General features: G+C 42.9%; 2 protein-coding genes across 2 annotated transcripts; one reads left to right on the top strand and one right to left on the bottom strand.

Moving 5' to 3' along the window:
* The first annotated feature begins 892 nt into the window (after positions 1–892).
* On the top strand, positions 893–7,460 carry slc25a28 (solute carrier family 25 member 28). The gene is made up of 4 exons (XM_071480638.1): positions 893–1,416; positions 3,867–4,095; positions 4,873–4,929; positions 5,390–7,460. Exons 1-4 carry the CDS (start codon positions 1,072–1,074, stop codon positions 5,956–5,958), a joined length of 1,200 nt encoding a protein of 399 aa, XP_071336739.1. The 5' UTR covers positions 893–1,071; the 3' UTR covers positions 5,959–7,460.
* A 9,698-nt stretch (positions 7,461–17,158) lies between these two features.
* Positions 17,159–22,969, bottom strand: nkx3.3 (NK3 homeobox 3). The gene is made up of 2 exons (XM_071480639.1): positions 22,498–22,969; positions 17,159–21,758 (listed from the first exon to the last, which is right to left on the bottom strand). The coding sequence occupies exons 1-2, from the start codon at positions 22,766–22,768 to the stop codon at positions 21,220–21,222; spliced, it is 810 nt and encodes a 269-aa protein (XP_071336740.1). The 5' UTR covers positions 22,769–22,969; the 3' UTR covers positions 17,159–21,219.
* Positions 22,970–25,666: the final 2,697 nt, after the last annotated feature.

Here is a 25,666-nt window from a genome sequence, read left to right on the forward strand (position 1 = left end):
CTTATTTCTTCATCTTATATATTTAATTAGATTTTAATTAAAATCAGAATTCACAGATTAATGAATATGAAAGTAATTGTTTGCTGCAGCCCTTTACTGATCCAAACCAGATTATGATATTTCATTGTGACACTATCCCCCTGATGTGCAACATGATGGGGTGTTGATATCTTTGAAATCTAAATGTGGTTTCACTTGATATGACATAAGTTACTCAGAAATAGCTTGTTATGATTTGTAAATTTGGTTTAGAATGTAAATTATGTGTATGAATAAAAACATTTTCGCTCAATAACACAAAAAATTCTATTAAACTTAAGGAAATTAATCATCTTTTAAGAAGTAAATAACAACTCAACTCCTAGACAAATTATTAAATCACATTTGTAAACATTTTTGTAATTGTGTGTGTGTGTGTGTGTGTGTGCATATGGATTAACCATCTGATCAAGAGACTGCCACCTGTCAAGTTGGCCAAGAAGATGCTTGTTTGTGGGGAGATACACTGGTTTCACTTTGAGGTGCTTAGATTCCTTTATCTAAAAATGTAAGTTTCAAATATATGCAACCAAGCATACAACAACAAAGCAACACTAAGACAGATGAAATTTGAACGAATTCTAGTGAAACCATACTCATATACTCCCTCTCAGCAAATAAAAATGTCTTTCAGACTGACCTACAGTGACCTACTATTTGATATCTTTCACAGATGCGCTGACCATTACCCATATCAAGTGCCACATGACAAGGTTTGAGGTCTTCACCAAAATACAATCATGAGTGGCATGTGTATTATCCAATAGCGTGGGCAGTACTTGGCTCTAGTAGCCAATCGGAGTCGAGTTCCCCGCCGCGGCCTGCGGTGTGTGTCGGTGTGTGTGTCCGCCTCGGCCTGCCCTGCTGGACGCTGGCTGGGGAGGATAGAGGTGGGGAGGGAATGGTGTAGCAGTCAAGGAGCTGTGATACCGAAAACACCCCCAAGGGAATGTAAAAGTTTAGGACCTAAATCCCCCCCCACAAGACGCCGTGTCTTCGTGCCTAAAGACTTTACGTATTTCCCGGTTTCTCATGGAAGCAGATGGATTTGTGAGGAGGCGTCGGATGACAGCGGAGACTACAGGCAATGATCCCGGGGTTGCTGGTGCCTCTGCTGGGGCAGAAGTTCGATGGCTGGGGGGCAGATTCTGGGGAGTTTCGGAAAGTATCTTGGGAAGCCTGACACCCCGGATCGGAGGCGAGACAGAAATACAGACTGTTGATTTTATCCGTAGTGCACAAGATGCAGAAACGGAGGACTGTGAACCAGACTACGAGGGCTTGCCACAGGGAGCCTCCACTAGCACCCACATGTTGGCTGGAGCCGTGGCCGGGATCATGGAGCACTGCCTCATGTTCCCCATCGACTGTGTCAAGGTAGCATAGCTCAGTGGCTAACCAGCTGACCCACAACTTTTTTTTTTTTTTTTTTAATGAACCACCAGTGGTTTCACAACCTGGTCGTTGTTGCGCTATGTGGATATCATTCGTGTAGCCAACGTGTTTGGTTTGGTAGCATTAGCCTATTAGCTAAACACGCTGCAGAGCTGACGGCTGTGAGGACAAGGTCAGGCGGCTCAGTTAGCGTCTCACGTCCCTCCTAGCTAACCCGTTAGCATGCTAATATAAGTTGTGCACGACTAACGTTAGCCAACGGTCCGGTTGTGACAACCGTTAGCAGGGTCAACCACAGAAGCCCCTTCGGATACATCGCGTAAAACTGCTAAACATCATCAAAACAATCCGCAGCCAAACCCTCAACTGATGTTACATAACTAACTTACGTGTGAGGAAATGGAAAGGGGCGATTTAAGTGACTGAAGACGCTAATAAGAGGAACTGCGACCAAAAAAAAAAAAGTTCAGGGAAACCAAAGCTGTGCTCCCTTTCTACAAAACACAGGGGCTGGTTGAATGTTTTTGTGTGTGTGTGTGTGTGTGTGTCTGGTAACTTGCAGCCTGTCTGTCGCTATTATTACAAGACACACAGGAATGAATTAACCCGCAGTTTTCAGAAAATGTTGCCCTTTCAGTCGGCGCAGCTTCTAGTTGCCGCTTCCCCAGCAGGCTGTGTGGTAGGTTATCTGAGCAGCAGGCCCACCGCCTCACACACCATAACCAAGTGTTTGCAAAGGTCTTTTGATCACATGTGAGTCATGCAACTTCACCGAGGCAGTTCCTATCATGTGGTCTTTGTTATGTATGAGTTAGTTTTATTCTGTTTTCACTGTCTAAGGAGGCATAACCTATTGCCCCAAGAGGTCAGCTAGCTGTGGCCATGCACTAGAGGCAGGTGACCAGAGAGACAGAGCTAGGGACAATGAGGTTAGTGTAGTCAGCTGTCCATGTCAGACTGAGAAGCTGTTCATACGCACATACTTCACCCATGTCTCTTCCACCTGTAGTCCTCCTCTGTTGCAGCCCTGAACCAGGACAAGACCAGTGTCGACAGACCTTTCTCACGTGCAGAGTGTCTGCTACACTGCTAATGGAGCTCAGCATCTTGCAGAGCAAGCCACATCAGATTTGCAGATTTGGGGCGTTGTGACTCAGCAAAATGAAGTCTACTGACCATAAACGGCCAGACACATGTTTTCAGAAAAATAGATTTTGGAGGACTCTGAGAAATATTTGAGATTCTTCAAACACATTCCTTTCTTTTTGTGTACAGTAAATGCCTCTCCTTCTTAAAGGTCTCCACCGTCACCAAAATAGAGGCTTTTCCTCCTGTACGATAAGCTTCTCACTTAAGAGATTGTGTAATTATAGTTTAGAATAGACTGTCATTCCCCCTTAATGTGTCCTAAATCCAAGTAATTGGTTGTGGATTTAAAAAAAGCGTGTTGCATTTGTAGGTCTGTCAGAGCGTACATTGCTCAGCACATATGAATGGATTCCCAGTCACTGCCAGAAACCAAAAAGTCCTCTGTGTTTTCGCCAAAGAAGTGGTAAAAATAGTGTTTACACTGAGCACAAAGGTCATTTATTTCTACATATGCAAACACATGCTAAAGATAAACACAGCAGACTTATAGTTGCGAAGACCTCCATGCATGTGTATGATTCGGACACACATGAATGAATGAGGAGCCCAATAACTAGCTGTTCGCTCGCTCTCTTCAGGCCCTGCATACCACAGCTGTACTATAGAGTGACATGAGGACATGTGTGTGCTTTTCTCGTGAACTACATGCATACACACGGTGGGGTGTAAGTTTGTCCATTCAGCTGGAAGTTTGTTACTTGGGGATTATGTTGCTGCTGGTTCCTTAGAAACAGGAGGCCATCGCCAGGCCATCTGCATGCAACCCTCTTTAAATACCAAATAGCAGGTACCTGAAACACTGATCCCTTGCACTTGTATGTAGGTATTGTTTATATCATCTATCATTTATCTTAGTGGGCATATGTGTGTGTGTGTGTGTGTGTGTGTGTGTGTTAGGAGGAAGAGAGAAAGGTGTGTTTCAGGGTCAGTAGGAAAAGAGGCTTACAGGAAGTCAGCTTATGTCCCCTTGTGACCTTGGAGCTTGTAACTCCAAACTTCCTTCCATTCAGTTATGCATATATACACACACACACACACACACAATGTGGAACACCTCATTTCCCTTATTTGACTCCTTATTCACACTGCAACCTATTAAGGATTGTTGTGCTGTAATAGGCAGACGTATTGTAAGACTTAAATTATGCATTACATTCTATTTTTACATCACATTCAAACTCACTGAACACATTGTGAAACTAAATACCTAGCTCTGGAGGGTGGGAAGGGAGCACGCTGTTGAGTTTGAACTTTGTTGCATTCAACCTTTTTCTCTTTTCCAGACACGAATGCAGAGCCTCCAGCCTGACCCCGCAGCCCGCTACAGAAACGTAATGGACGCGCTTCGCCGAATTGTAGCCACGGAGGGAGTCTGGCGGCCAATGAGAGGGCTTAATGCGACAGCAGTTGGGGCGGGACCTGCCCATGCCCTCTATTTTGCCAGCTATGAGAAACTAAAAAAGACTCTAAGTGATGTCATTCACCCAGGGGCTAACAGTCATTTGGCTAATGGTATCACAAAACATACATATACACACATAAACATGTATGGCCTAATGCCAAGCACCCTCAGTGTGATCTCTGTGAAGCTGCTGACTCAGCCTAATCCGTATACAGAGCAGATGTGGCCTGACCAGTTACAAAAACCCCTGGCAGGCCATCAAATCCTAGATAGAGTCTTTTCATAGCTACAGTTGTACACTGTAAAAAAGTGCCAGATCTGGTGCTGGCTTTCAGGAAAGTTAAACAATATGTCTTATTTGGGTCAAGTTCAGTAAAGTTAGAAAAATAGAAAGGTTAAATTTGGAAAATTTGAATGTCAACCATTTCCTTATTCCTTGTTCTCCCTACTCTCTTTCTTCCTTCTTTTCCAGTTTAGTGGGAGGCTGGGTAAGTCCTCTTTCTCCCATCTCATCTGCTCTTTCTTCTGTTGGTCCTGTCTTTACAAGCTTACTGGTTTGGTTTAAAACCCTCAAGCAGAGCAATGAACAGCCATGTCCACTAGGCGTCTCTCTTTGCTCAGGTTTGGCCTCCTTAATTTGGTCAGGAGTGATCACTAGTCTACACCTGTGCAAATTGCTGAGTATGCACCAGTTGTGCTCTGATGATATATTTTTTTTTAAGCATGACATCTGCAGCTTTTAGGAATAAGGCAGAGAAGGCCGTGACACGATAAAAGGGGGTTCTTTGCTGTTGCATTTCCATTCTGTGTGTCTTCACTGCAGTCTCCTGTGTTTTCCGTCATGATTGTTTCAATGTGTAGTAATTTCTGAGGTGTGTTTATTTCAGGAGCGGCTGGGTGTGTGGCCACACTGCTTCATGATGCAGCCATGAACCCAGCTGAAGGTAAGAGCATTTTACTGTACAATACCATTTGCCTTTGACCAAAGATTTACAATTAGTATTGAGATATTTCTCTCTTTAAAAAAAACAAAACAAAAAAAAACAGCTTTTCATATAGAAATTTGCAGGTGCCACCCCTGGGCCAACCACCTTCAAAAGTTGGCCTTAACCCTGCATTCTCATATATTGACTTTCACAGCTGCCTCTAATCCACCTGCCCAAACATGTCAGTAGAAGGACACTGGACATAGTCTTCATGTGCAGCTGTTAGATGGGGTGCAGCTGTCTGAGCAACCGCAATTAAAATGACACACTACATCTTCCTATGTTTTAATGAAACTACAAGTACTTTAGTGCAGGTAAAGGCTCACTAATTTCTTTTTTCATCTTTTCCACCTTTGTGCCTTCCAACCCTCGTCACATTCGGTCCTCTCCATCAATACGTCTACCCACGCGTCCCTAGTTGTGAAGCAGCGGATGCAGATGTATAATTCACCATACCGCGGTGTGTTGGACTGTGTACGCGCTATATGGCAGAAAGAGGGCCCTGCTGCGTTCTACCGCAGCTACACCACCCAGCTCACCATGAACGTGCCCTTCCAGGCGCTCCACTTCATGACCTACGAGTACCTTCAGGAGCTGCTCAACCCCCACAGACAGTACAATCCCTCATCCCACATGGTGTCTGGAGCTTTGGCTGGAGCCATCGCAGCTGCAGCCACCACACCTCTAGACGTCTGCAAGACCCTGCTCAACACCCAGGAGTCTTTAGCCCTCAGCTCCCTGCCTTCTGGCCAAGGCCCCGGCCAAGGCCAAGGAGCCCACAGACACATCTCAGGCCTGGCCCATGCCTTCCGGACAGTTTACAGGCTGGGCGGCCTGCGGGGCTTCTTCAAGGGAGTCCAGGCAAGGGTCATCTACCAGATGCCCTCCACGGCCATCAGCTGGTCGGTGTACGAGTTCTTCAAGTATGGACTCACCAAGCACCAGCACGACAAAAGGAGAGCGCAGCACACAGAGGCTGAGATGTAGATATCTCCTTGGTGAAATCCCCTCTAATATGGCTCTGCTCTCCATGGGAGGAGAAGATGAAGTTAATGCGCACATAGAATCTGACTAAAATCCACCTCCGTTGTCCCAACCCTTTCAGACAGAGCAGATAAGAAAGACATCTTCAAAGACAGCTGGAGTAGTTATATTTCTGCTACACTTTTTCAAGACTAGATATGGTTTGAGTTATGTTGTTTCTCCTAGGAGAAAAAAATGTACAAAGTACAATAGAACTAGTTGATCTGGAGACTTTTTTTTAAAAAACCATTCTAGTAGCCACAGCGTTTGTCCAAGCTTAGGATAAATGTGAACAACGCACAACTTTTCACTTGGAAAGGTAGTCAGCAGAGGGCAGTAGCGTTTCTTTGTTAATTCTCGTAGTTTCATGAGCTTTGCTGTTCAAGCACCAGATTTCTATTTTCACCCAGTCAAACTTTAAGCTTGCAAATAAAGATTATAACTCCTAAGCCCTCTCTAGATTTATGAACAAACCTTTAAATATATATAGCTCTCTCATAACAGACAGTTCTCGCACTAATCCTATACAAGTTACTTTTGGTGTCTAGTTTGGGCATTCAGTTCTGTATCAGATTATTTTATAGATTTGATTCAAGTCAAATGTTTTTCAGCCATTTAGATTCAAAAGAAAAGTGACTAGCTGACAACATTTGGTCAATGATCTCACACATTCATTTCCTGGTACAGATCATTACCCAGATACCTTTGTAGAGATTGAAAGGAATACTGCCAACATGACAACTCAAACTGTCGAGAGCAAAAATTAAAGCCAGCTTTTATAGCCTGATTAATTGAACTGTGTTAAAAGGCCATGGGTCAGATTTGGAGTTCAATTTTTGTTTTGCTGTTGGCAGTTAAAAGAATGATGATAATTAATCAAATATTATTTTTCCTTTTTTTCAAAGGTCAGTGTTTAAGATTGTTCCCTATGATGTAACAGACAAAAATACCAGTTTTCAGTTGCTCTGAGGTATCTGAAGCGTGTGTTTAATTTATTTTTAATTCCATTGACTCCTTGAATTGTATTTTATTTCCAGCAAATGTGTTACTTCAAACTTTTCCTTTGTTATCTCCATTCATGTGTTTAATCAACCCTTGGATCATTCAGATACTTACCATTAATGCCTTGTGCACCTGTTTGTCAGAGCAGAGCAGGGCAGCATTAGTATGGCCATTTCTGTGCATTAACTGTAGCGCAGAGCCTGTTTTTCAGCTTGTGAACTGCTGAGTTTCAATATCTGTGCTCGACAGCAAGGGTTGTGTACAATGTACTGCGCCCAAAAGAATAATTCAATTCTGAAGGAGTCCAGTATCCCATAAGATATATATCTGCACCCCCATTGAGTACACATAAATGAAAGCTGTCATTCTTATCAATTGATGTCTGATTGTTTCTGACACTGAATTGCACTCGTTGAATAAAGACTGAGCAGTGGGGCTCTACTCACTGCTCATAAATGATGGGAGCCCTCTTTCTGATTTCTTCAAATGTAGCTATTTTAATGGGAGGATGACAATAGAACATTTTTGCATATAGTCATTTTAATCTGGGTGTGTATGAAAGATTTTTAGTCTTTGTTTTCTTGGTGAATAGAAACCAAAGAAAGGGATGGATGAAAAGGCAGCAGTGCCCTAAGCCACATCTGTACTGCCAGAAACACATGGTGAGTTTGTGTGTGTGTTTTCAGGTATTTATTTTTAGTTTGAGGCAGGTACAGTTGTTTAGTCTTGAACACAGGTGCAGATTTCAACTTTGACCCTCAAGACTGAAAACACAATTTGAACTTGTGGACACACAGCCTGTGCAAAAACAGCAAGCAGAGAGAAGCTTTGGAATCCAGCAAATGATGCATGATACACTAAACTTTAATAACCATGGAAAGCTAAATCAGTCGTTGGTGTGGAACTGAAAGGTAGGTTGCATGTTTGAACTATAACAGATATCAAGCCAGCATGAAGACAGGGTTGATTGTGAAACTTGGCAAATACAATTGAAAGACAATTTTGTTTACATGCAGTTATGTACAATAAGTCATTATTACACGGCAACTGGATCAGTCAGAGGCTGTGAAGCTTTCAGTGCCTTCCAAAGGGTTGGGGTACTGTCAGTCTTTTAACATCATGTCATTTGACATGTTCACATCTTTGCTCTGTCTGGGAGAAATGTGAAGCAGACTCTACGCAAACACAGAAATCCTTTAGTTATAATCTGTGGACACATCACACATATTGTGGTGAAGAGTGACAGCTCCCCAACCCCAGCCTTTATATATATACACCTAGAATCACACACACACATCCACGTGAGACACCTGTTCAAACAGGGAGTGTTAATGAACCGTCTCTGTCGCTCTTTCTCTCCCACTATCTTTGTATGCGTGTGTACAGTATGTGTGGTAGTTCATGCCATTAGAATAGTGTATTTGTGTATGTCTCTGTGTGTTTGCTCCTCTCTCACCTCTAAGGCTCCTTCTATCCAGAAATGAAGCTCACGAGAGACTGACTTTACAAGAGTAGGAAAGCTATGGGTTGAAATGGCACACATGTGGAACAACTGTGATAAAAATACAGAAGGACCGTCGAAGTCTCTGTCTGTGTGGGAGAGTGTGACTGAGCCGGTCTGCTCCAAATCTCAGCAGTCTGAGTGGAGTAAACTATTTAGTCTGGTCACTTGCTCCTTTCTTTCACACCCTGTTCATGTGCGAGGGTGTGTGTGTGTGTGTGTGTGTGCACGTCAGTGAAAAAAAGGGAAAGTAGGAGAGCATGCTTGTATTATGCAACATTACAGCATGTGTGACAGCATAATCTCAACTCAAAGGCCCAATTATCAGCTGTGGAGTTTTCGAACTCATCTCACTGTCTCCTTCACCAAAGAGGAGCTAGCTGAGGTATCATCATTATATCTGAGTGTGGAGCTCTGATACGGAAGCAGTTCAGTTTGCTCAGAGTGTTGTCCATGTACTGGTACCAGATGTCAAGTGGGCTACAAGCTACTAAGCAACGTGATCTAAATGTTTCATGTACAAGTTCGCTAAGGGCAAGTGGCTAACCCTGCTCCCTTGGGTTTATTGTCCAAAATCCCCTTTAAACATAAAATAACTGGCAATGAGGCACAACTCAAACAGTTTGGTGTGTGTGTGTGTGTGTGTGTGTGTACCTAGTGCTTCCCCTTGGCAGATGATATAGGTGTTGACTTGGTTTCTGTGGATGCCAACACGGTTTCTACTTGGCAGTTGTTACAGGTGCTGCTCTGCTGTCAGTTCTGCGATATGTCAAAGCAGGAAACACACAGATGTAGTTAATAACATTACGAATGGCTGCTTTCCATGTAAGCATGCCATTTCCAGAGCAACACGTCATTGGAACTGACTCATCATTAATGTTATTAGTAACACGTGCGCTTTTCCTGCCATTACAAGTCAACATGTCTCCTGTATTTTGTTTTAGATAGGACATAATATGGCCATTTTTTGTGTTGTTAATTTTATTCTTGGTATCCACTGAAATACATGTACACACTTAGGCTACATAATTATTCTTATGCTGCATATCTTATACTGTACCCTATTCACCCTCTGTCTGACACACTTTGTCAGAGCTCAGGGCATTTTAAGCCCCCTCTTAAATTGACCAATCAGAGCCCAGTGTGCTGGATTGGTTAGCTTGCTGCCAACTACACATTCCACCCATGTGTGGCTTTTTCGCACAACTGTAACCAAAAGTTTGTGGCTACTACAATGACGTCGGTTCTGCCTTATTAGTTTTAGCCAGAATCCGATCCTGAACCAGAAGATGAAAACCCGATCCACCTTCTCAAGCCAGACTTGAGCAGGAAAACAAGCATACCCAGCACTGCCAGGCAGTCTACGAAGGGAAATGGCAGAAATGTGGAGAGACGTGCTGCGAATAAAGTCGCTGGGCAGTCTGCGATGGACTTCACCTGACAGTGTTCATAACTTTTATGAAAATCCCTTTTGGATTTAATTTTTTTTTTTTTTTTATCCGTGGACACTTACGGACTAAAGGTTAATAATTGCAGAATGGACAGGCCTGTAACACTGTGTCAGAGGAAGGGAGCCTACTGCTTTGCCATCTTGCTGCAAAGTGATTAATTACACTTTTGTGCTAATAGTTATAAATCAACTGAATGGTTAAATTGTGAATAATTTATCGGAGCTAAGGATGAGTAGCATGTCAAACTTTAACATTTATATCTTTGTGGCCTTGCACTAATGCAATCAGGTCACTTGCGATCGGCTTAAACATTACAAATCCCAGGATAAAAATGCAGACTTAGAGGGTGTGAGTCTGAGTGTCCCCAAGGGGAGAGGACACCTAACGAGCCACAAAAGAGAGAGAACTGAGAACAGTGTCTTTTCGGCATAGCTACTAAGTCAGGAAAATAAACCTTTTCCTGATCTTCATTTTAAGTAGTTGTGGGTTGTGTTACTTGACAAGCTTGCAGGAGGTGTCCAGCTTGCATTTTTTTTGGGGGGGGGGTGGCCAGACCACCTCCGAATGTGGTCTGAGTGATCCGATCTCAAATGCTCCTGAATCCGTCCTAGGAGCATTCACACCTGTGCTTAGAGCTGTCCACTTGGAATCGGATCACTCAGGATGGATGTTAATACCAGGTCTGAACAGGACAGACAGACAGAGAGCTTGTAAGTCCACACAAGTCGGGGCCTCCGTAGGAACTGTTGCTGTATATATGTTGAATTGACCATAGCAGGTTTAAACAGAGGGCTATAATAAATTGAATTTGATTGAATTTGATTTGGAAGCTTTGACAAAGGTATAGCACACCGATATGCTTATTTGGGTTCTCCTGGATATACATTATTCTTCTGTATTATCCACATCATTTATTTCTGTATTACATTCGCTGTTGTAAATTTATGTATATGGTTTATGTGATTACCTTAGTGAACAGATGTAGATGTGGTCTGCAAAATTAACAAAATATCTGTCACTTGATTTTCATATGCAACTTCTCCTCCATAATCTAACTATAAACTGAGGAATCTCTCTGTCTGAACAGTATCGCACCGCCATCTACTCTGACTTTATTTGGACAATAAAACACACACACACACACACACACACACACACACACAATTTGTGTGGTGGAAAGGACCCATACGAGTTGATGAAGTTGACGAAGGGCTGGCAGAAACACACATGCATACACTCCCTTGTGTATTGGTGTAAGCCCATGTTTTGGAAACTCAAGCCTCCAGTCAAAGCCCCTTACAGCAAGCACCTGTGGAAGGGTGTATTTCACACACACATACACATACTCACACACACACACACACACACACACACACATCCAAAGGTTCTTAGGAATGTGAATGCCTGAAGGACTCAGGTCCTCTACAACAACTCTCCCTCAGTCACTCGCCTCCTCTCCCTCTCTACATATTTATGGCTCTTTTGTTGCTTCTCTTGTCACTTCTCGCTCCATATATTAAGCGAAATCATGACCGGACCACTCAGCATGAATTACAGAGTGATACAGGATTATGCCATAATGTCCACTTTATTCCATCCTTGCCAGCAGCTAATGGATGAGGTGTGATTACACACTCTTGGTCTAACTCACTGAGATACACACAGACACATACGGGTTGTGATCTCACGCTCCTTGGGGGTGCTGCTGGATAAAAGAGCTGTTGTTGTAATCCCTTTGGCTGCTGCAGTCTCTCCCACTCTGGGAAGATAGAGCAGGTTTGAGAGGAGGAGAGCAGAGAAGCCAAGACAAGAGGAGGACAAGAGAGTAAAGCAGAAAGGCTTTAGTGAGAGCAAACCAAACAAGCTCTTTGGTGCATAAATTTAGTAAAGAAAAGAACATGTGATACACATTTATGGTTGGACTAATTTGTTTAGACTTTGTTTTTTTACTGGCATTGTGTAAAACATGATCCTGGACAACAGTCTGCAGGCAGGATAAGCAAGAAGTGAGATGTTATCGCTTATTTTCATCATGTTTCCTTTCCATTATTGACCACAAGCAAAGTGCTGATTGGATTTATGCAATCTGATATCAACTGTATTTCTGTAAAAAGTGGGCTTTTCTTTTTTTGAAGTGATGCTGAAATATTATTCTCCAGCCAACCCCCTCACTTGGGGCCGGATTGACCTGCTAGGGGGTCTCATGGTAGAAATGAGCTGTGGGCCCCCGGCAGGCAAGGGTCCCCTGTGTAGTTTTGTATTTAAGAATATGCTCCATATATCTATAATATCAACTGGAATGTTTAAAATGGTACAACAGAATTTGACACATTCATTTCTACATTGGTGTTTTACTAAATTGCATTACATTCATTAGAACGTTGGAAATGCTTTAGGTAGTGAAGACTTTTATTACAGTATAGTCCACTGTGTATGGAAAGCATTATATTAAACTTCATTGTCAACCCTTTATTAATGTGGGTGCTAGTTTGGTTTATTCATGTATGCGCACATGGAAAACAAAGTTGGAAACATGGGATTATGTTAATCTATCCAAGACTATAGTCATTTATTCTAGAGTTATTAGCATAACGTGCTGTTGTCTGTTGCTTTTGTGAAATGTGATTTAGACTCTTCCCAGTTTATGCTCATCAGACATTCTTGTGAAGTTTGAAGTGTCAGCTCAGATATGTTGAACATCTTTTATTATATTATTAATGCAGCCTTGCCCTTCCTGCTCATGCCCATGTTTTACATTTTCTCCAAAGGGTCTGGCCATACTGTTTTCAAAAAGACAAGTGAATAATGGTCCCAGGGTAGATTTTATGACCTGTTTATTCATTGTTAACTCTGGCATAACTCCAAAGAAGGCACTAAGAAGGCAGTGTCACACTGAATTATGAAGCATGGTAAAATGTGGATTCCAGATCAGGGCCAATCAAACAACACAACGGAAAGACTATCAACCTACTGCGCCAGTTGTGGCTTGAATGTCTCCCATGGTGCTGTGCTGTGGAGAATTAGGATGCGGGGGAGATACGGCTCCTGTCATCACTTAAGAGAACAAATTGGGGAGGAGAAATTCTTCCCACCACCACCGCCACCACCAAGGATACAAGATGATCACTAACACACACACATGCACATACGCACTTGCACAGCAGTTCCTCTGTGGGAGAAGGCTGCAACAGAGGAGCTGGGAGGAGCAGGAACAGCTGTTATGACTATGAGCATTTCTATGTGGGGTTAAGCCTGCAGAGGACAACATGGAGATGTTGTGCGTGGCTATGGCGTGTGTGTGAGTTCGAAACAGGATCCTTCTCTCTTCTCATGCAATAAAAAATATCATGCAAGACTTACATTGAATAGAAAGCTCCTCAATAAATCTAAGTGTTTACAGTGAAATGTCATTGTTAATGGTCCAGAATAGGGAGAAGGTGAGATACAGGGAATAATGTGCCTATGGCAGAGGTACAGATATTTTCATATGAGCAGCCAGAGTGTAATGATGGAAAAACGGAGCATAGCATAAAATCAGTGGGAGCATGAAAGGAGTTGGGGAGGCTTTGTGCAAAATTACTACTGTGCGTACGTGTAAAGAGGGAACATTTCAACATTGTTGCCTAAGGAAAGATCCCCAATTGAAAAGTTAGTCTGCCACAATACTTTCATGATCAAAGCAAAAAGCAATATGCATTCTCGCACACACACACACACACACACACACACACACACTTACCATCCCTTGGGCCTTTGGGAGTAAAGCCATGGTAGGATCTGATGAACTGTGGCATTGTTACGGATGATTGCCCCCCCCCTCCCTCCCCCCAAGTCTCAAATGTTGTGACAAATTCCTTTAAAAGATAAGCGAGGTCATAAAATCTTCTTAGGAACACTTCAGAAAGCCACAACTTAAGACACACTCACAGTTCACACACACTGCCTGAGACCAAAACTAAAGTTGTCTGTCAGTGGTGTGGGCAAGATTCCTTGCGTATACGTGTGTGTGTGTGTGTGTGTGTGTGTGTGTGTGTATGTGTTGAAGCGACGCAGGTGCAGTCAGGGACGTGGAGGAAGAAACAGGCGTCCTGCCCTTTGAACTTGATCTTGAAAAGAAAGCTGTCTTTCCTTCCTGTCAAATAAGCTTAACTGCTATGCCTCGGAGCTCTAGTCAGCACAAACTGGTCCGGCCAAAACCGTGAGCCATTCATTCATTCACCAAAAGCATTCATACGTTACCAATTCAAAACGTTTCATTACACACTTGTCTGAAATAACTTCAGCGACAGGTGTTATCAGCAGTGATTTATACTGGAGCCATTCTTTTATATTATTAATGTTGATACTTCAAGTCTGTTTTTATTCGAATCCATTTCACTTTTGTTCTGCAAAGTTCTCGTGACAGTCCAGGTGAAGAGTGTACGTTTGTCATCGACACATTCAGAAATGTGTTTCCCTGGCAGACAGCTTCAGGGAGGATCTGCCCAATTCACATTGTATCCATCAGTGTGTATCAGGTGGATTTGAAGCTTGTGTGTGTGTGTGTATGTGTTTGTGTGTGTGTGTCCAGACCTCCACAGATAAAGCACTGGTTCAAGGTTAGGACATATTTTTTCACTGTGAGTCTCCGTCCTAACCCTGTAGCCCTGTGAAATAGTTTTCTCTTGCTGCTCGGTTAATGATGTGGTCTAAAAAAATAAATAAATAAATAAATAAAACAAAAATATGCTTAGAAGAAACAAATAAATGTTGCACAAAGAGCACAAGTGGTGGGTGTAAGATGGAGATGAGATAGAGACGTGTGAGAGAAAACAGAACAGCTCCAAGCGGAGGTTAATCTAAACTGCAAGTGGATGGTGGAAAGTGCAGCTTTAATTGGGGCCGTGATGATAACTCAAAGATGACACCTGGCCTCACAAAACGTACTTTGGCTGCTTTGTTTCCCGCAGCAGTGATGAGCGTCTCCTTCAGTGGAGGTTTAGACCAGGAGGAAGAAGTAGAGGAGGAGGAGGAGGGAAGCTTGAGAGGCCGTAAGTGGGGCCTGAGTAGTTCCTTTATCAGCTCACTGATAGGAGAATACTCAATGCTCTCCTTGTCTCTGCTTATCGCCGCTAATTAAAACATTTGGATTCCTCCGGCTGGCTCTGGAGGAGTGTGTGTCTGTCTTAGCATGTGTGTGGGAGACATGAGAGCGGAGAGGAGTCAGAGGAAGGAAATGTAGCAGCTTGGAAAACTTCCTGTCCATCTATGGACAGAGCACCTCGACTAGTACTCACCCTCAATGACTAACAGACGAGCAGTTTTTACACATGTGTGTACAGAGGCAACACTCTTCATACAACCTTTGATGTTTCCAGTTATGTCACGTATACTTCATTCAATTTAGCATCACTATTCACTGTGTTTATGTAATGGGATTAGTTTTCAAAATGCAAAATTAAAAAAACTCACTCCCTGGTGAGCGTTCCCTTTTTCACACTTCATACACTTCATCTCTCAGCCCTGAACATCCTCTATCTGCTCCTAATGGACACACACACACACACACACACAAACACACACACACACACCATGTGGCCTAGACCTGTGCTGCTTCCTTAAAAATGAGCCTGTTCTTTATAAGTTCTGGGTGGGCTCATCTTCCCATCCTTTCTGATCCTCATCATGACCCCTGCTCCTGACAAACACAGACCTGGGATCGCTGCATTTTTTTTACAAGCACAGCAATGTGACCACTCGGCCGCACTAACTGCTGGGTGCTCTCTGCTCTGCTCAACTTAAAGTTAAAAAAAACAAATAAAACACTGACTTTGGTAGCAGGGGGTTTTTATGAAATCATTATCAGCTCAGCGTGATCACACCACAGTGAATTCAGACGTCAAACAGAACAATGTGAGCTGATTATTTGGAGCGCCTCAAATTGTGCGCAAAGGTGTGATGTCTAATTTCTGGGGAGGGGGCTGATGTGGTTGCCATGTGATGGATGTGTCTCCCCCAGGGGGAGCTGATGTCTTATAGCTTTACTGTAAATGTTTACATTCCTACATGCACTGATGTTATCTGCTAATAGTTTCTGGAACAAGCCCGAAGAGTCCTCTGGGTGGGATTATTCGCTGTGTGTGTGTGTGTGTGTGTGTGTGTGTGTGTGTGTGTGAGGGACCAGGTCAAAGGGAAGCAGATCTGTCTTTAAACAGAGGTATTAACCATGACCTCTCTCCTTCCTGATTCCTGCCCCGTGTCTGCTGAGGGCCAATGCATTAACAGCAGCAAAACACACACCACTTTTCTCCCAAAGCAAAACATTTAGCTGTTGTTATAGTTGTTGCCGATGGAACAATTTCTTTTTGAGAAGGAAGCCTCTCCCAGTTTTGCTTTCGTGCAAGCTCTAAATCTGTTCATGTTACCCACAGCCGTTAAGTGAATATGATATTGTTTAAATCAACAAGGCCCTTGAGAAAATGATTCCTGTTACAATAGGCGCATCGGAAATGCATGTGTAATTGCTCCTCAGTAGCCCTGTGAGAATCTTTGTCAATAGATCTGTGTCTCAAAAGTGCAGCTAAACAAGGATTAGGTGAGGACTGTCATTCCTGTGTTGCTTACCGTAGCTCAGCCCCACCCTCAGCACATTCCTCCCAGCTGAGAAATCTGCAGCAACATAAAATACAAAAGGAAATTACCTGTTACCGCTGACATTAACGAGTCCCATTAACATCTGCCGGCGCTGATGATTGTTCAAAGAGGCAGATGAACATGTTCTTCTGCCTGGCTCCTTTCATTCTCTCGCTCTCTCTGCTTTATGAGCCTACTCGTATGGGAGGCACATAAATAGAGCACAACTCAAAGTGTTTACATACTTGAGCATTACACATTTATACATACGGTAATGCTGGATGGCTCAGCGGCCTACTGGCTGGAGCACATTCCCCACCAGAAAGGCAGTTAAAGAGCTGACTAGCTGAAAGTGATTCAGTGATAAAGCCACAGACAGAGTTTCTTATTTTGATATGTTGCCCTTTGTGTCAGCAATGTGTTGTGGTGCTGAGATTGTCTAATGTATAGATGGAGCGAGGCAACCAACCCGGTTCTACAGTTGCTGAACAGGGCTGAGGCTGTTTCTGAAATCACTCCCTCACCACATCCTTTAGGGTCACTCGATCATTGAAATAGAAATTGTGATTTCGGACAAAGAAGGCACAGAAAACCGTCGGACAGTCGTACATGATCAAACATCATAGTCATTTATTAAAAATAAACAAATAACACCATGAACACACACACGTCTGAGTATTTGAACAACAAAGAAAATGCAGCATCTAAATTGGGAGACACACACATTATCCAGGGCCCCGGGGTCCAAACTACACTTTTAACATGATGATGATTTTAGATGAAGCTAAGAGCACATCGAAGTTATTACAGTTCGTTCTGAGGGGGGCATGGATTTCTTTACCTGATTACATTGCCGTCTGTTCAATAGTTGTTGAGACATATCACTAAAAACAAAATTGTTGAACTCATGGAGCTACTAGAGGAAATGGAACAGGATCACCAAGGTCAAATCCATCAAATTGTTCTTGAGATATTTCAGTCTGGACCAAAGTCGTGGACAGACAGACACACACACAGACTGATAATCCAGTATGGATACGGATCACATTTTTATATTCTGCTATTTGAACATTTTCGTGTTATGTTACTGTGAGTTGCAGCAGCTGGAGCACAGTACTTATATTTTCTCATATCCTATGTTGATGTAAACCCAACACGAGCACTACTAAGGACTCGAGCAGGGGGAACGTGGAGCTGTTTCAGGGGGCACATCGATTCCTTTCAGACACTAAACTCATGAGCTGAAGAAAGCGTGTGTCCGTCATCTTTCATAGAGATGTCCCGCTCATGATAACGGTTCAGTTTTGTGAGTGCGTTAGATGAATGTGTATACATGCTCAGGAAGATGTTCGTAGCCGAGTATGGGTGCGTATTTTGAAGCAATGAAGTAAATTATCTGACGACGACCAAGCTAGACACCTTAAGCTAACCCTTTGCAATGCTAACCACACCATCGCATGCGGAGCTGCGGTATGCTGTAGCTATGGAAACAGCCATGTCGCTGGTGTTGTAGCGTGTAACCTCTTTGGTAGTTGTGATGCTGAAATGCTTGAACCACTGTGTGCAGAGTGCAGTGTGTATTTTTGAAATATGATTTAAGGATTGTGAGTGTATTAGAAATAAACAGCTCCAGTGTATTTTACAAATAGCTGTGCTCGTTATTGTACACGTCTTATTACTGATGTTTGTTCCGTGTGAGCACTGTGGATGTTTGGCGGGTTCGTGTGCGTACTGACACGTGCACTGACATTTGTGTCATCTTACAAAGAAATATTACAGGGTTTTTACATGAGCGTGTTTTCACACTTGTGAGATTGTGTAACTGGCTGCTTGTGTTTCTCGCCTCGTTTGACTTTCCTGTAGCAGATTTCATCATTTAACTTGATGAGTATAATTATATCGTAACTGATTACAAAACAAGACCTAATTTGTAATAAAGCACAGTAATCAAAGACAAGGGCAGCTCCTGCTATCAGATGAAGGCCAAGTATCCCAAACAATAAGCGACCTCTTATTTTTGATGGAGTCCATAACCATCAAGATCATCTTGGGTTGTATTCCACACACCTTTCCTTTTCAGTGTCTTCCTTTGTTCTCTGTGGAAATTTACATCAACGTGACATCACAGACTGGGTGCAGGAAAAGAAAAACTCTTATCTGGTCACGGTAGACAGCAATGACAAGAGCAACCATTCACCAGCACAATGTGAATAATGAGAGCTCATAGAAAGTGGCATACTTCAGAGCCACAATGCAATGGCCTTTTATGCTGCAGAGTCTTAGTTGTCTACGTTTTTGAATAGCAAATATACCCTGAGTAAATAAAAAATAATTAGACTTATTTGTGCCCCGCTGCCTTTCAGTCAGACAGTCAAAAGGAGATGTGTTATTTCTTCCGCCCAGAAACCTGTTGTGCACAATGCCAACCACTTAGGACAGCTTGAAGTGGTGTTTTGATGTAAGAGATAAATGAGGTTTGGGTTGGTGCCAGCGTATGGCACAGGGGGATCCTGTCGGTAGCTTGCTGTGGGAAAGGGAAGTTGAAGTACCTATTTTAGATCACATTTCTTTGATGTCACGGCCTCTTTAACGTTGTAATATTGCAATGATGATATTTGCTAGGCTTATACAGACATATTTACCTCGCTGTGGACAAATACTGACAAACGTGTTCTACATGATGACCCCGTAGTGTCAAAGTGAAACCACGGAACATGCTACACAAGTACAGTATAGGTATTTCTTTTAGATTCCTAACCACATACAGGACTTCTTTTATCTGTTCAGGGCATCAGTCAGGGCAGAGTGTTGTTCTGCAGGCTGCAGGCTCCATTTGTGCAACACAATTCTGGCAGTTGATGCCAACTGGCTGGTGAGCGCAATCAGTTAAGAACTCTGCCAAAGCACGAGTCACCTTGTTAAAGAATTATGTTTTTACTTTCCTATCAAGTGTGGCTATTGTGTTTTTTACTGTGGGATCAGGGCGCAGTCTTTTCAGTAAGGTATGATTAATGTGCGCTGTCTTGTGCAGGCCAGCTGGATGGTGCAACATCTCCACGGTCTATTGGCCCTCTATGACTCATGCAGCACACAGTTGAGAGTAAGCCTACGCGGGACTCTTTACACACATACAAAAAAAAAAAAACAACAAAAACAAACCTTAAAAAAACCCCACTAAATATTTACCTTCTAAATATCTTTTGGCTGAGTCAGTGAAACTTTTGAGTAGTTAATCAGTTTGCTGTTGTCCACATTTCTTTGCATGATTGATATTAAATGTCCCTTTACACACACACACACACACACACACACACACACGTATTAAACAACTTACAGTAAATAATATTTTCAGGCTTCTGTGCCCAGCCTGGCTGCTTCTTACTCCATCTCTTTAGTTTTGTGTGAAAAAGAAAACCTATTCTTAAAGATGTCCCTTTGAGCTTCACGACCAATAAAGATAAGCCATGAATAAAATAAATACCCACCAAAAATGTAGCTTTTCTCCATCTCACAGATGGAGAAAAGCTACTTTCTCTCGTTGGGTTTGTATAAATTCAGGATTCCTTTCTGCTCTGGCTGGTTGCTCTAAACGGACTGTCACTGGGCGTCACTAAGGAGCAGAAAATGCAACGACAGATCATCATATGGGCTCTCGAGGCACCCAGTCAGCACCCAGCTGTCTCTGAGAAATAAGAGACCCGAATCAGTATGTTAACACTGATATGTGTTGTAAATAATTTGTAGATAATTAAGCTGCATCCTCTGAGACCCACTGAAGGTGAATCAGATATGCTGCATATATATTGACCAATTTAATTTAACTGTGCTAATGAACAGAGAGCACACGTTTTGTTAAGTAGCCTACATTTAACTTTAGGGTATAATATATTTTTTCTCAGTACTGTGATATTTTAAGGACTACAAAAATGACAGTGGGAGGGCAATTAAATGTTACATTTCAGCTTTTGAAATTGAAACTGCGTTTTTGTATTAATCCTTCAAGGAAATTCTAAAATATAAATCTGAGGTGATAAAAAAAAACCCAAATCCCCCATCCCCAAATATAAATATTACATAATTATTACATGAAATGAATAGAAGGCATGATAATAGAAGATGACCCAGTAGACCAAATTTTTAACTTTTTAAATTATTATTCTTTTTTCTTGTTAATTAATTACAAAATAATGACCACACTCAAATCATGGCCTTAAATGTTAAAGATTTCTTCACACAGAGATAATCTAAACAACTGATGGTCTCAGTTTCACAATTTTTAAAATGATAGGATGTATCATATATAAAAATTTATTTTTGGTTTTACTTGACTATAACAACTTCCAAAGGCCTGTTTCCAAATTTAACTATGGTGAGAAACTTTTGCATTTTTATCAACCATGACTATCCACATTCTTTGCTTTAAAAAGGAACAAAATTACCAAACTGACTTGTAGTTATAAGACAAACAATAACCATAATTGAAAATCAGTTTTTCTATATTATCTCAAAAAGCAAACTGCGCAGGCTCAGCCAGTCTGAAAGCAAAGGCTATGAAAGCGTCCCGTGTGGCGCAGCATCCACTGGCTGAACGGAAGCTGAGCAGCATCTGAAGTGACATTGTTGAAGCCATTGCCTCCGGACAGAGAGAGAGAGAGAGCCTCAGAGCATCCCTCCGCACATGCTGTTCATGCTCCAGGGCTGGCAGTAGTAGTGCAGGTAGGGGTGGTACTGGTAGGCCTGGTACAGTGGCACAGTCACCGGGATGTGTACTCCGTTCACCTGATGGTACTGCTTTTGATTTTCCCTCACCAGCACTTTGACTGCGACTTTCTTCGGTGAGCCGCACGCCGCCATCTGCCGCCGTTTAGTTTTATACCTCCGGTTCTGGAACCAGATTTTGACCTGGGTCTCTGTGAGTTTCAGAGCCCCCGCCAGGTCGGCCCGCTCAGGGCCTGAAAGATACCGCTGCGCGTTGAAGCGCCGCTCCAGCTCGTAGACCTGTGCGTGAGAGAAGGCCGCCCTGGAGCGCTTCTTGGTACCGGGCCTGGGCTGCCGCTCATCGGATGTGCAGCTGACCGTCCCCCCGCTGTGGTGACATCCCTCCACCTCCTCCTCCTCCTCTTCCTCATCCTCCACCTCCGCCTTCCGACTCTGCCGATTATCCAGCTCCTCACACTGCGGTTGCTGGTCCGCGGCGCCTGGGAAAGACAACAACGTGTGTCGGCATTAAACGCGTTTTGTCTCAGCCGAGATCAGCTGCCGGCTCAGAGGTCACTTCGACTCGATGCTGATGTTGGCCGATATGAGGTTTTCCCTCTTCTGTCCCTTTCACACTGTCAGAAAGTCAGAGGACGTTCTGAAATAAATAACAAGGCGACCGTTTTCACTCACAGCTGGGTTGCTTTCATGCTGGTGTTTTCCCAGACACTGACGACTTGTCTCAAACAACAAAACAACTAAATATGACGCAGCAAAAAAAAAAAAAAAGCAAAAAGAAATGGATAATATATATAAATGGCAATATATACAATCTATGGTATTACTGGCCCTCAGTTTTCAAATATCCAAATATGTCCTGAAGATCTTCGGACTTAGAAAAATAATAGACTTTTTTGTAGGCAAAGGGATAAATAATTGAATCCCTGTAAGTACTGCTGAAATATCTCGTCGTATAATTTATCTGTTGTGAATTAAAACAACATTTTATCTCAAAAAGATGAGACAAAAATGCTGCTGAGTTGAGACGAATTCATCCAGTTTCCAAAGCCAAATTTGAATTGTTTTAAGTTTTTTCTCCCTTTAATTACGTGACTTCACCGATCTTATTTCAAGGTGCCATTTCGTATACTCAGAATTCAGAAAACCTTATTGTCATATGTGTAAAAAACCACAGAATCGTTACAGTTCCCCACCGCCGACTAGAATAAAACTCCTCACCTTCTCTGGGCTCAGTTTCCTCTGCTGTGGCCTCCTCGGGTCGGAGCTTTTCAGATGACAGCCTGGGGTCGGGAGGAAGTCTCTCCGGCTGGATGCGCCTCTGCTGCGCGTCTTGGGGAGACAGACCAGGGACTCTGGTGCCGTCATGCGCGGTGCAGATGTTGCGCTCTGGTGCGCAGGGCGCCTCTGAACTCCTGCTACCGGGCTTCCCCCGGGCATCACGTCCGGTGAGGATGTCTTTGATTGAGAAGGACGAAAAACTTAATGTCATGATTAAAGTAAAAGCACGGATAGTCCCACACGCTCGCACGGGATTTATTTGGAGGCATCAAGAGATGAGCTGCTCGAAAGCAAACGTCCTGACTGCTTCGATCTTTTCACGGCTCCCTTTAATTGTTCTCATTTAATTGTGGTGAACAAACTTCGGTCTGCTAATGAACAGCCTGTATCAGAAGCTGTCAAGTCTATTCCAGCAGCAGCAGCAGCCCCAGTTAACATTTGATAGGCTGTTTCCTCTGCCTGGTCCCTCCTTCGCACCGCCCAGCTCCATCCTGGTGCGCTCTAAGGACGAGGTAGACTGATTTTGCAAGAGGTATTATAGGTTTTGAAGAGGTGTTTCTCCTTAAGGTGTTTTTTTTATTAGATTACGCTATGAACACAAGGAATTATTTAAAAAAAAAAGATTTAATAGCTCTGTATAGCTACATTTGTCAGCGCCTGTGTGGAGACAAGTAGAGCAATTAGACCCTGTTGAGCAAACATTATTCAGTATTCGACATGAATTTGATAGACAGACTGGATGTTGTCTTGCAAAATGGAGCTGTTTCTGCCTCTCCGTGTTCACCAAATATTTATCACATGGAAATTTTGGTAAGAAAATCAGATGCGTAAAGTTCTGAAATCGTGCGTAAAAATGCAGTTTTGTGAGAACATGGTTTTTAAATCCTTCCACAGTGCTGCGACCCACATTTACATTTGTGGTAGCCTGTAACTACTATTATTAAACTATGATTTTAGCTTCCACTTAATTCTATAGTAGGCCGCTTTGGCAGGACGGACCATCCTAATCTAAAATGGCTAAATTTGTTTCAGTCACTGAATCTTAACAGGATTTAACACCTCATTCTTCATTACTGTGAATTTGAGCAATTCTTCTATTTTATGCAGAAAACCATGGAAGATTTTGGAGGCCATGGTGTCATTGAACCAGAATGTTTGTTCACAAAACACATGACAGAAATTTCACTGAGTGATTAAGAGTGACAACAGAGGAGGAATCTTATTGTGAAAAGGGACTTCTAGCCCTGTTGCTCCGACAAGTGAGTAGCGCCGCCGTGTGGTCATCATGCATGGCTTCTAAAGTTAAGAGGTGGGTAATAAGAGAAGATGGCAACTATGCAAATTTACCCCCCACCCCCCACAACTCTTCCTCCTCCACTCCCCTCTTTCTCTCTCCCTCTCTCCCTCTCCAGCGTGCGCATTACACAATCAGCAGGCCCAGCCCTCAGTGAGGAGACGTGGTGACAGATGCGGTGATCTAACCTCCTCCGCGTTGTTTTGTTTTCTTCCTCTGACTAAACATAAAAATCTCTGTTTGCCAGAGAGCGCTGCACAGCTCCAGGGCGTCAAAACATGGGCGGCATGGAAGTTGTAACACACTCAGCCTACATGTGTTCAAACCACGACGTGTCATCGCCATAATTACAAAATCTAGCGTGTTTATTCAGCAAAACCGAGTGGGAATTTCGTTTATTACTCAAAAACATACTTGCTATGATAAATGCTATTGCTGTTGTAATTTATAATCTGAGTCCAAATACGCTCCTGTTTTCAGCCTCCCTCTGGGCCACTGGATCAGTCACTAAAACTCTGCCTGTGCATCCGCTAAATCTCTACAGTCAGCAGCAACTGAAAATGAATTCAAGGCTGATGCGAGAGAAGAAATACTTTTCTGCCGGGCACTAAAGAAAAACCATGTTTAAATCTTGGCCTTGTGATGGATCAGCTGCTTCCACACTCAAGTCAAGTCCGTTTTATTTATAAAGCGCTAAACCACAAGTTTGTCTCAGAAGCTGTTGCAGTCTCTACAACTCTCTATCCTAAAACCACGGCAAATTCATTTTTTTTACCAGAAATACAAATAGCAAAATACAATTTTGCTTTTTATATTTTACATTGAATTATGATGCCGTAATATACACGGTAAAATCTGAGATAAACTGGCTGCAGTCCTGAAAAAAAACCCTTTTCCAGAACCGTCCCATGCCATGTTGGCAGCCGGGACGTTACTTGGAGGGCCACCTAATGAGAGAGCCTTTACTCCAGCTTCTCCACGCACTTTTTCTTCTCTATATTTGGGCCCTGGTTCTTTTGTGAGCTCCTTGAGTGGTTGCCATTGGAGACTTTGTTTTGGGAAACTCCGCACCCAGCGCAGCGATGAGCCGGGCTGCTATCTTTGGAAGTACGAGATAGCGATCGCAGCGCCTGTCAGAGCAGCCGCGGCCAGGCCGCGTCCTCAGGCATCGCCGTCCTGTCGCCAGCTCTATTTACACTTGTGACTGTGCAGCACTTAGAGCTGACACCAGGTATGTCCTACCGGCAGTGCAGTAGCCAGGGGAAGTGGCCAGTGAAGCTATCAGAGGAGACAAACACTCGGTTTACGTTGCCATTCATCTCCATTAATAGTGTCTGCGTGTTCGACCATGTCTGGGAGGTAAAGGTGTTTGTTTAAGTCCATCTCCGATCAGCAGCGTGTGTGTGTGTGTGTGTGTGTGTGTGTGTGTGTCCAAGAGTGAGTGACTGAAAATGTGGACAATTATAATCATTATATAGTTACTGATAGAGTTATATTCAGAAATTAACTGACTAAATTATTATTGTTATTATTATTAACTTATCAGTATTCGTATTATTATTATTTTTGATATAGTAGCATATACCGTCATAATTCATTAAAAAATATATGGCCTGTGTTTCAGGATCATGCATCAACCAAGAGAACATTTTCCATCGATATTTATCATCCGGAGCTGTGTGAGTCTGTGCGCTCTGCGGGTCCCGGGGATGCTGGCTGTCTGGTTAATGTCCATCTGAGAATCCTGACCGGACATTAGCTCGCCTCTAAATTCTCTCTGTTTCTGGTTCTTGTCTCAGACCAAAGTCTCCTACA

This window comes from Trachinotus anak, unplaced genomic scaffold (assembly GCF_046630095.1).
Source record: "Trachinotus anak isolate AG129_WGS33_773 ecotype Australia unplaced genomic scaffold, CSIRO_AGI_Tana_v1 ptg000007l, whole genome shotgun sequence".
NCBI lineage: Eukaryota > Metazoa > Chordata > Actinopteri > Carangiformes > Carangidae > Trachinotus > Trachinotus anak.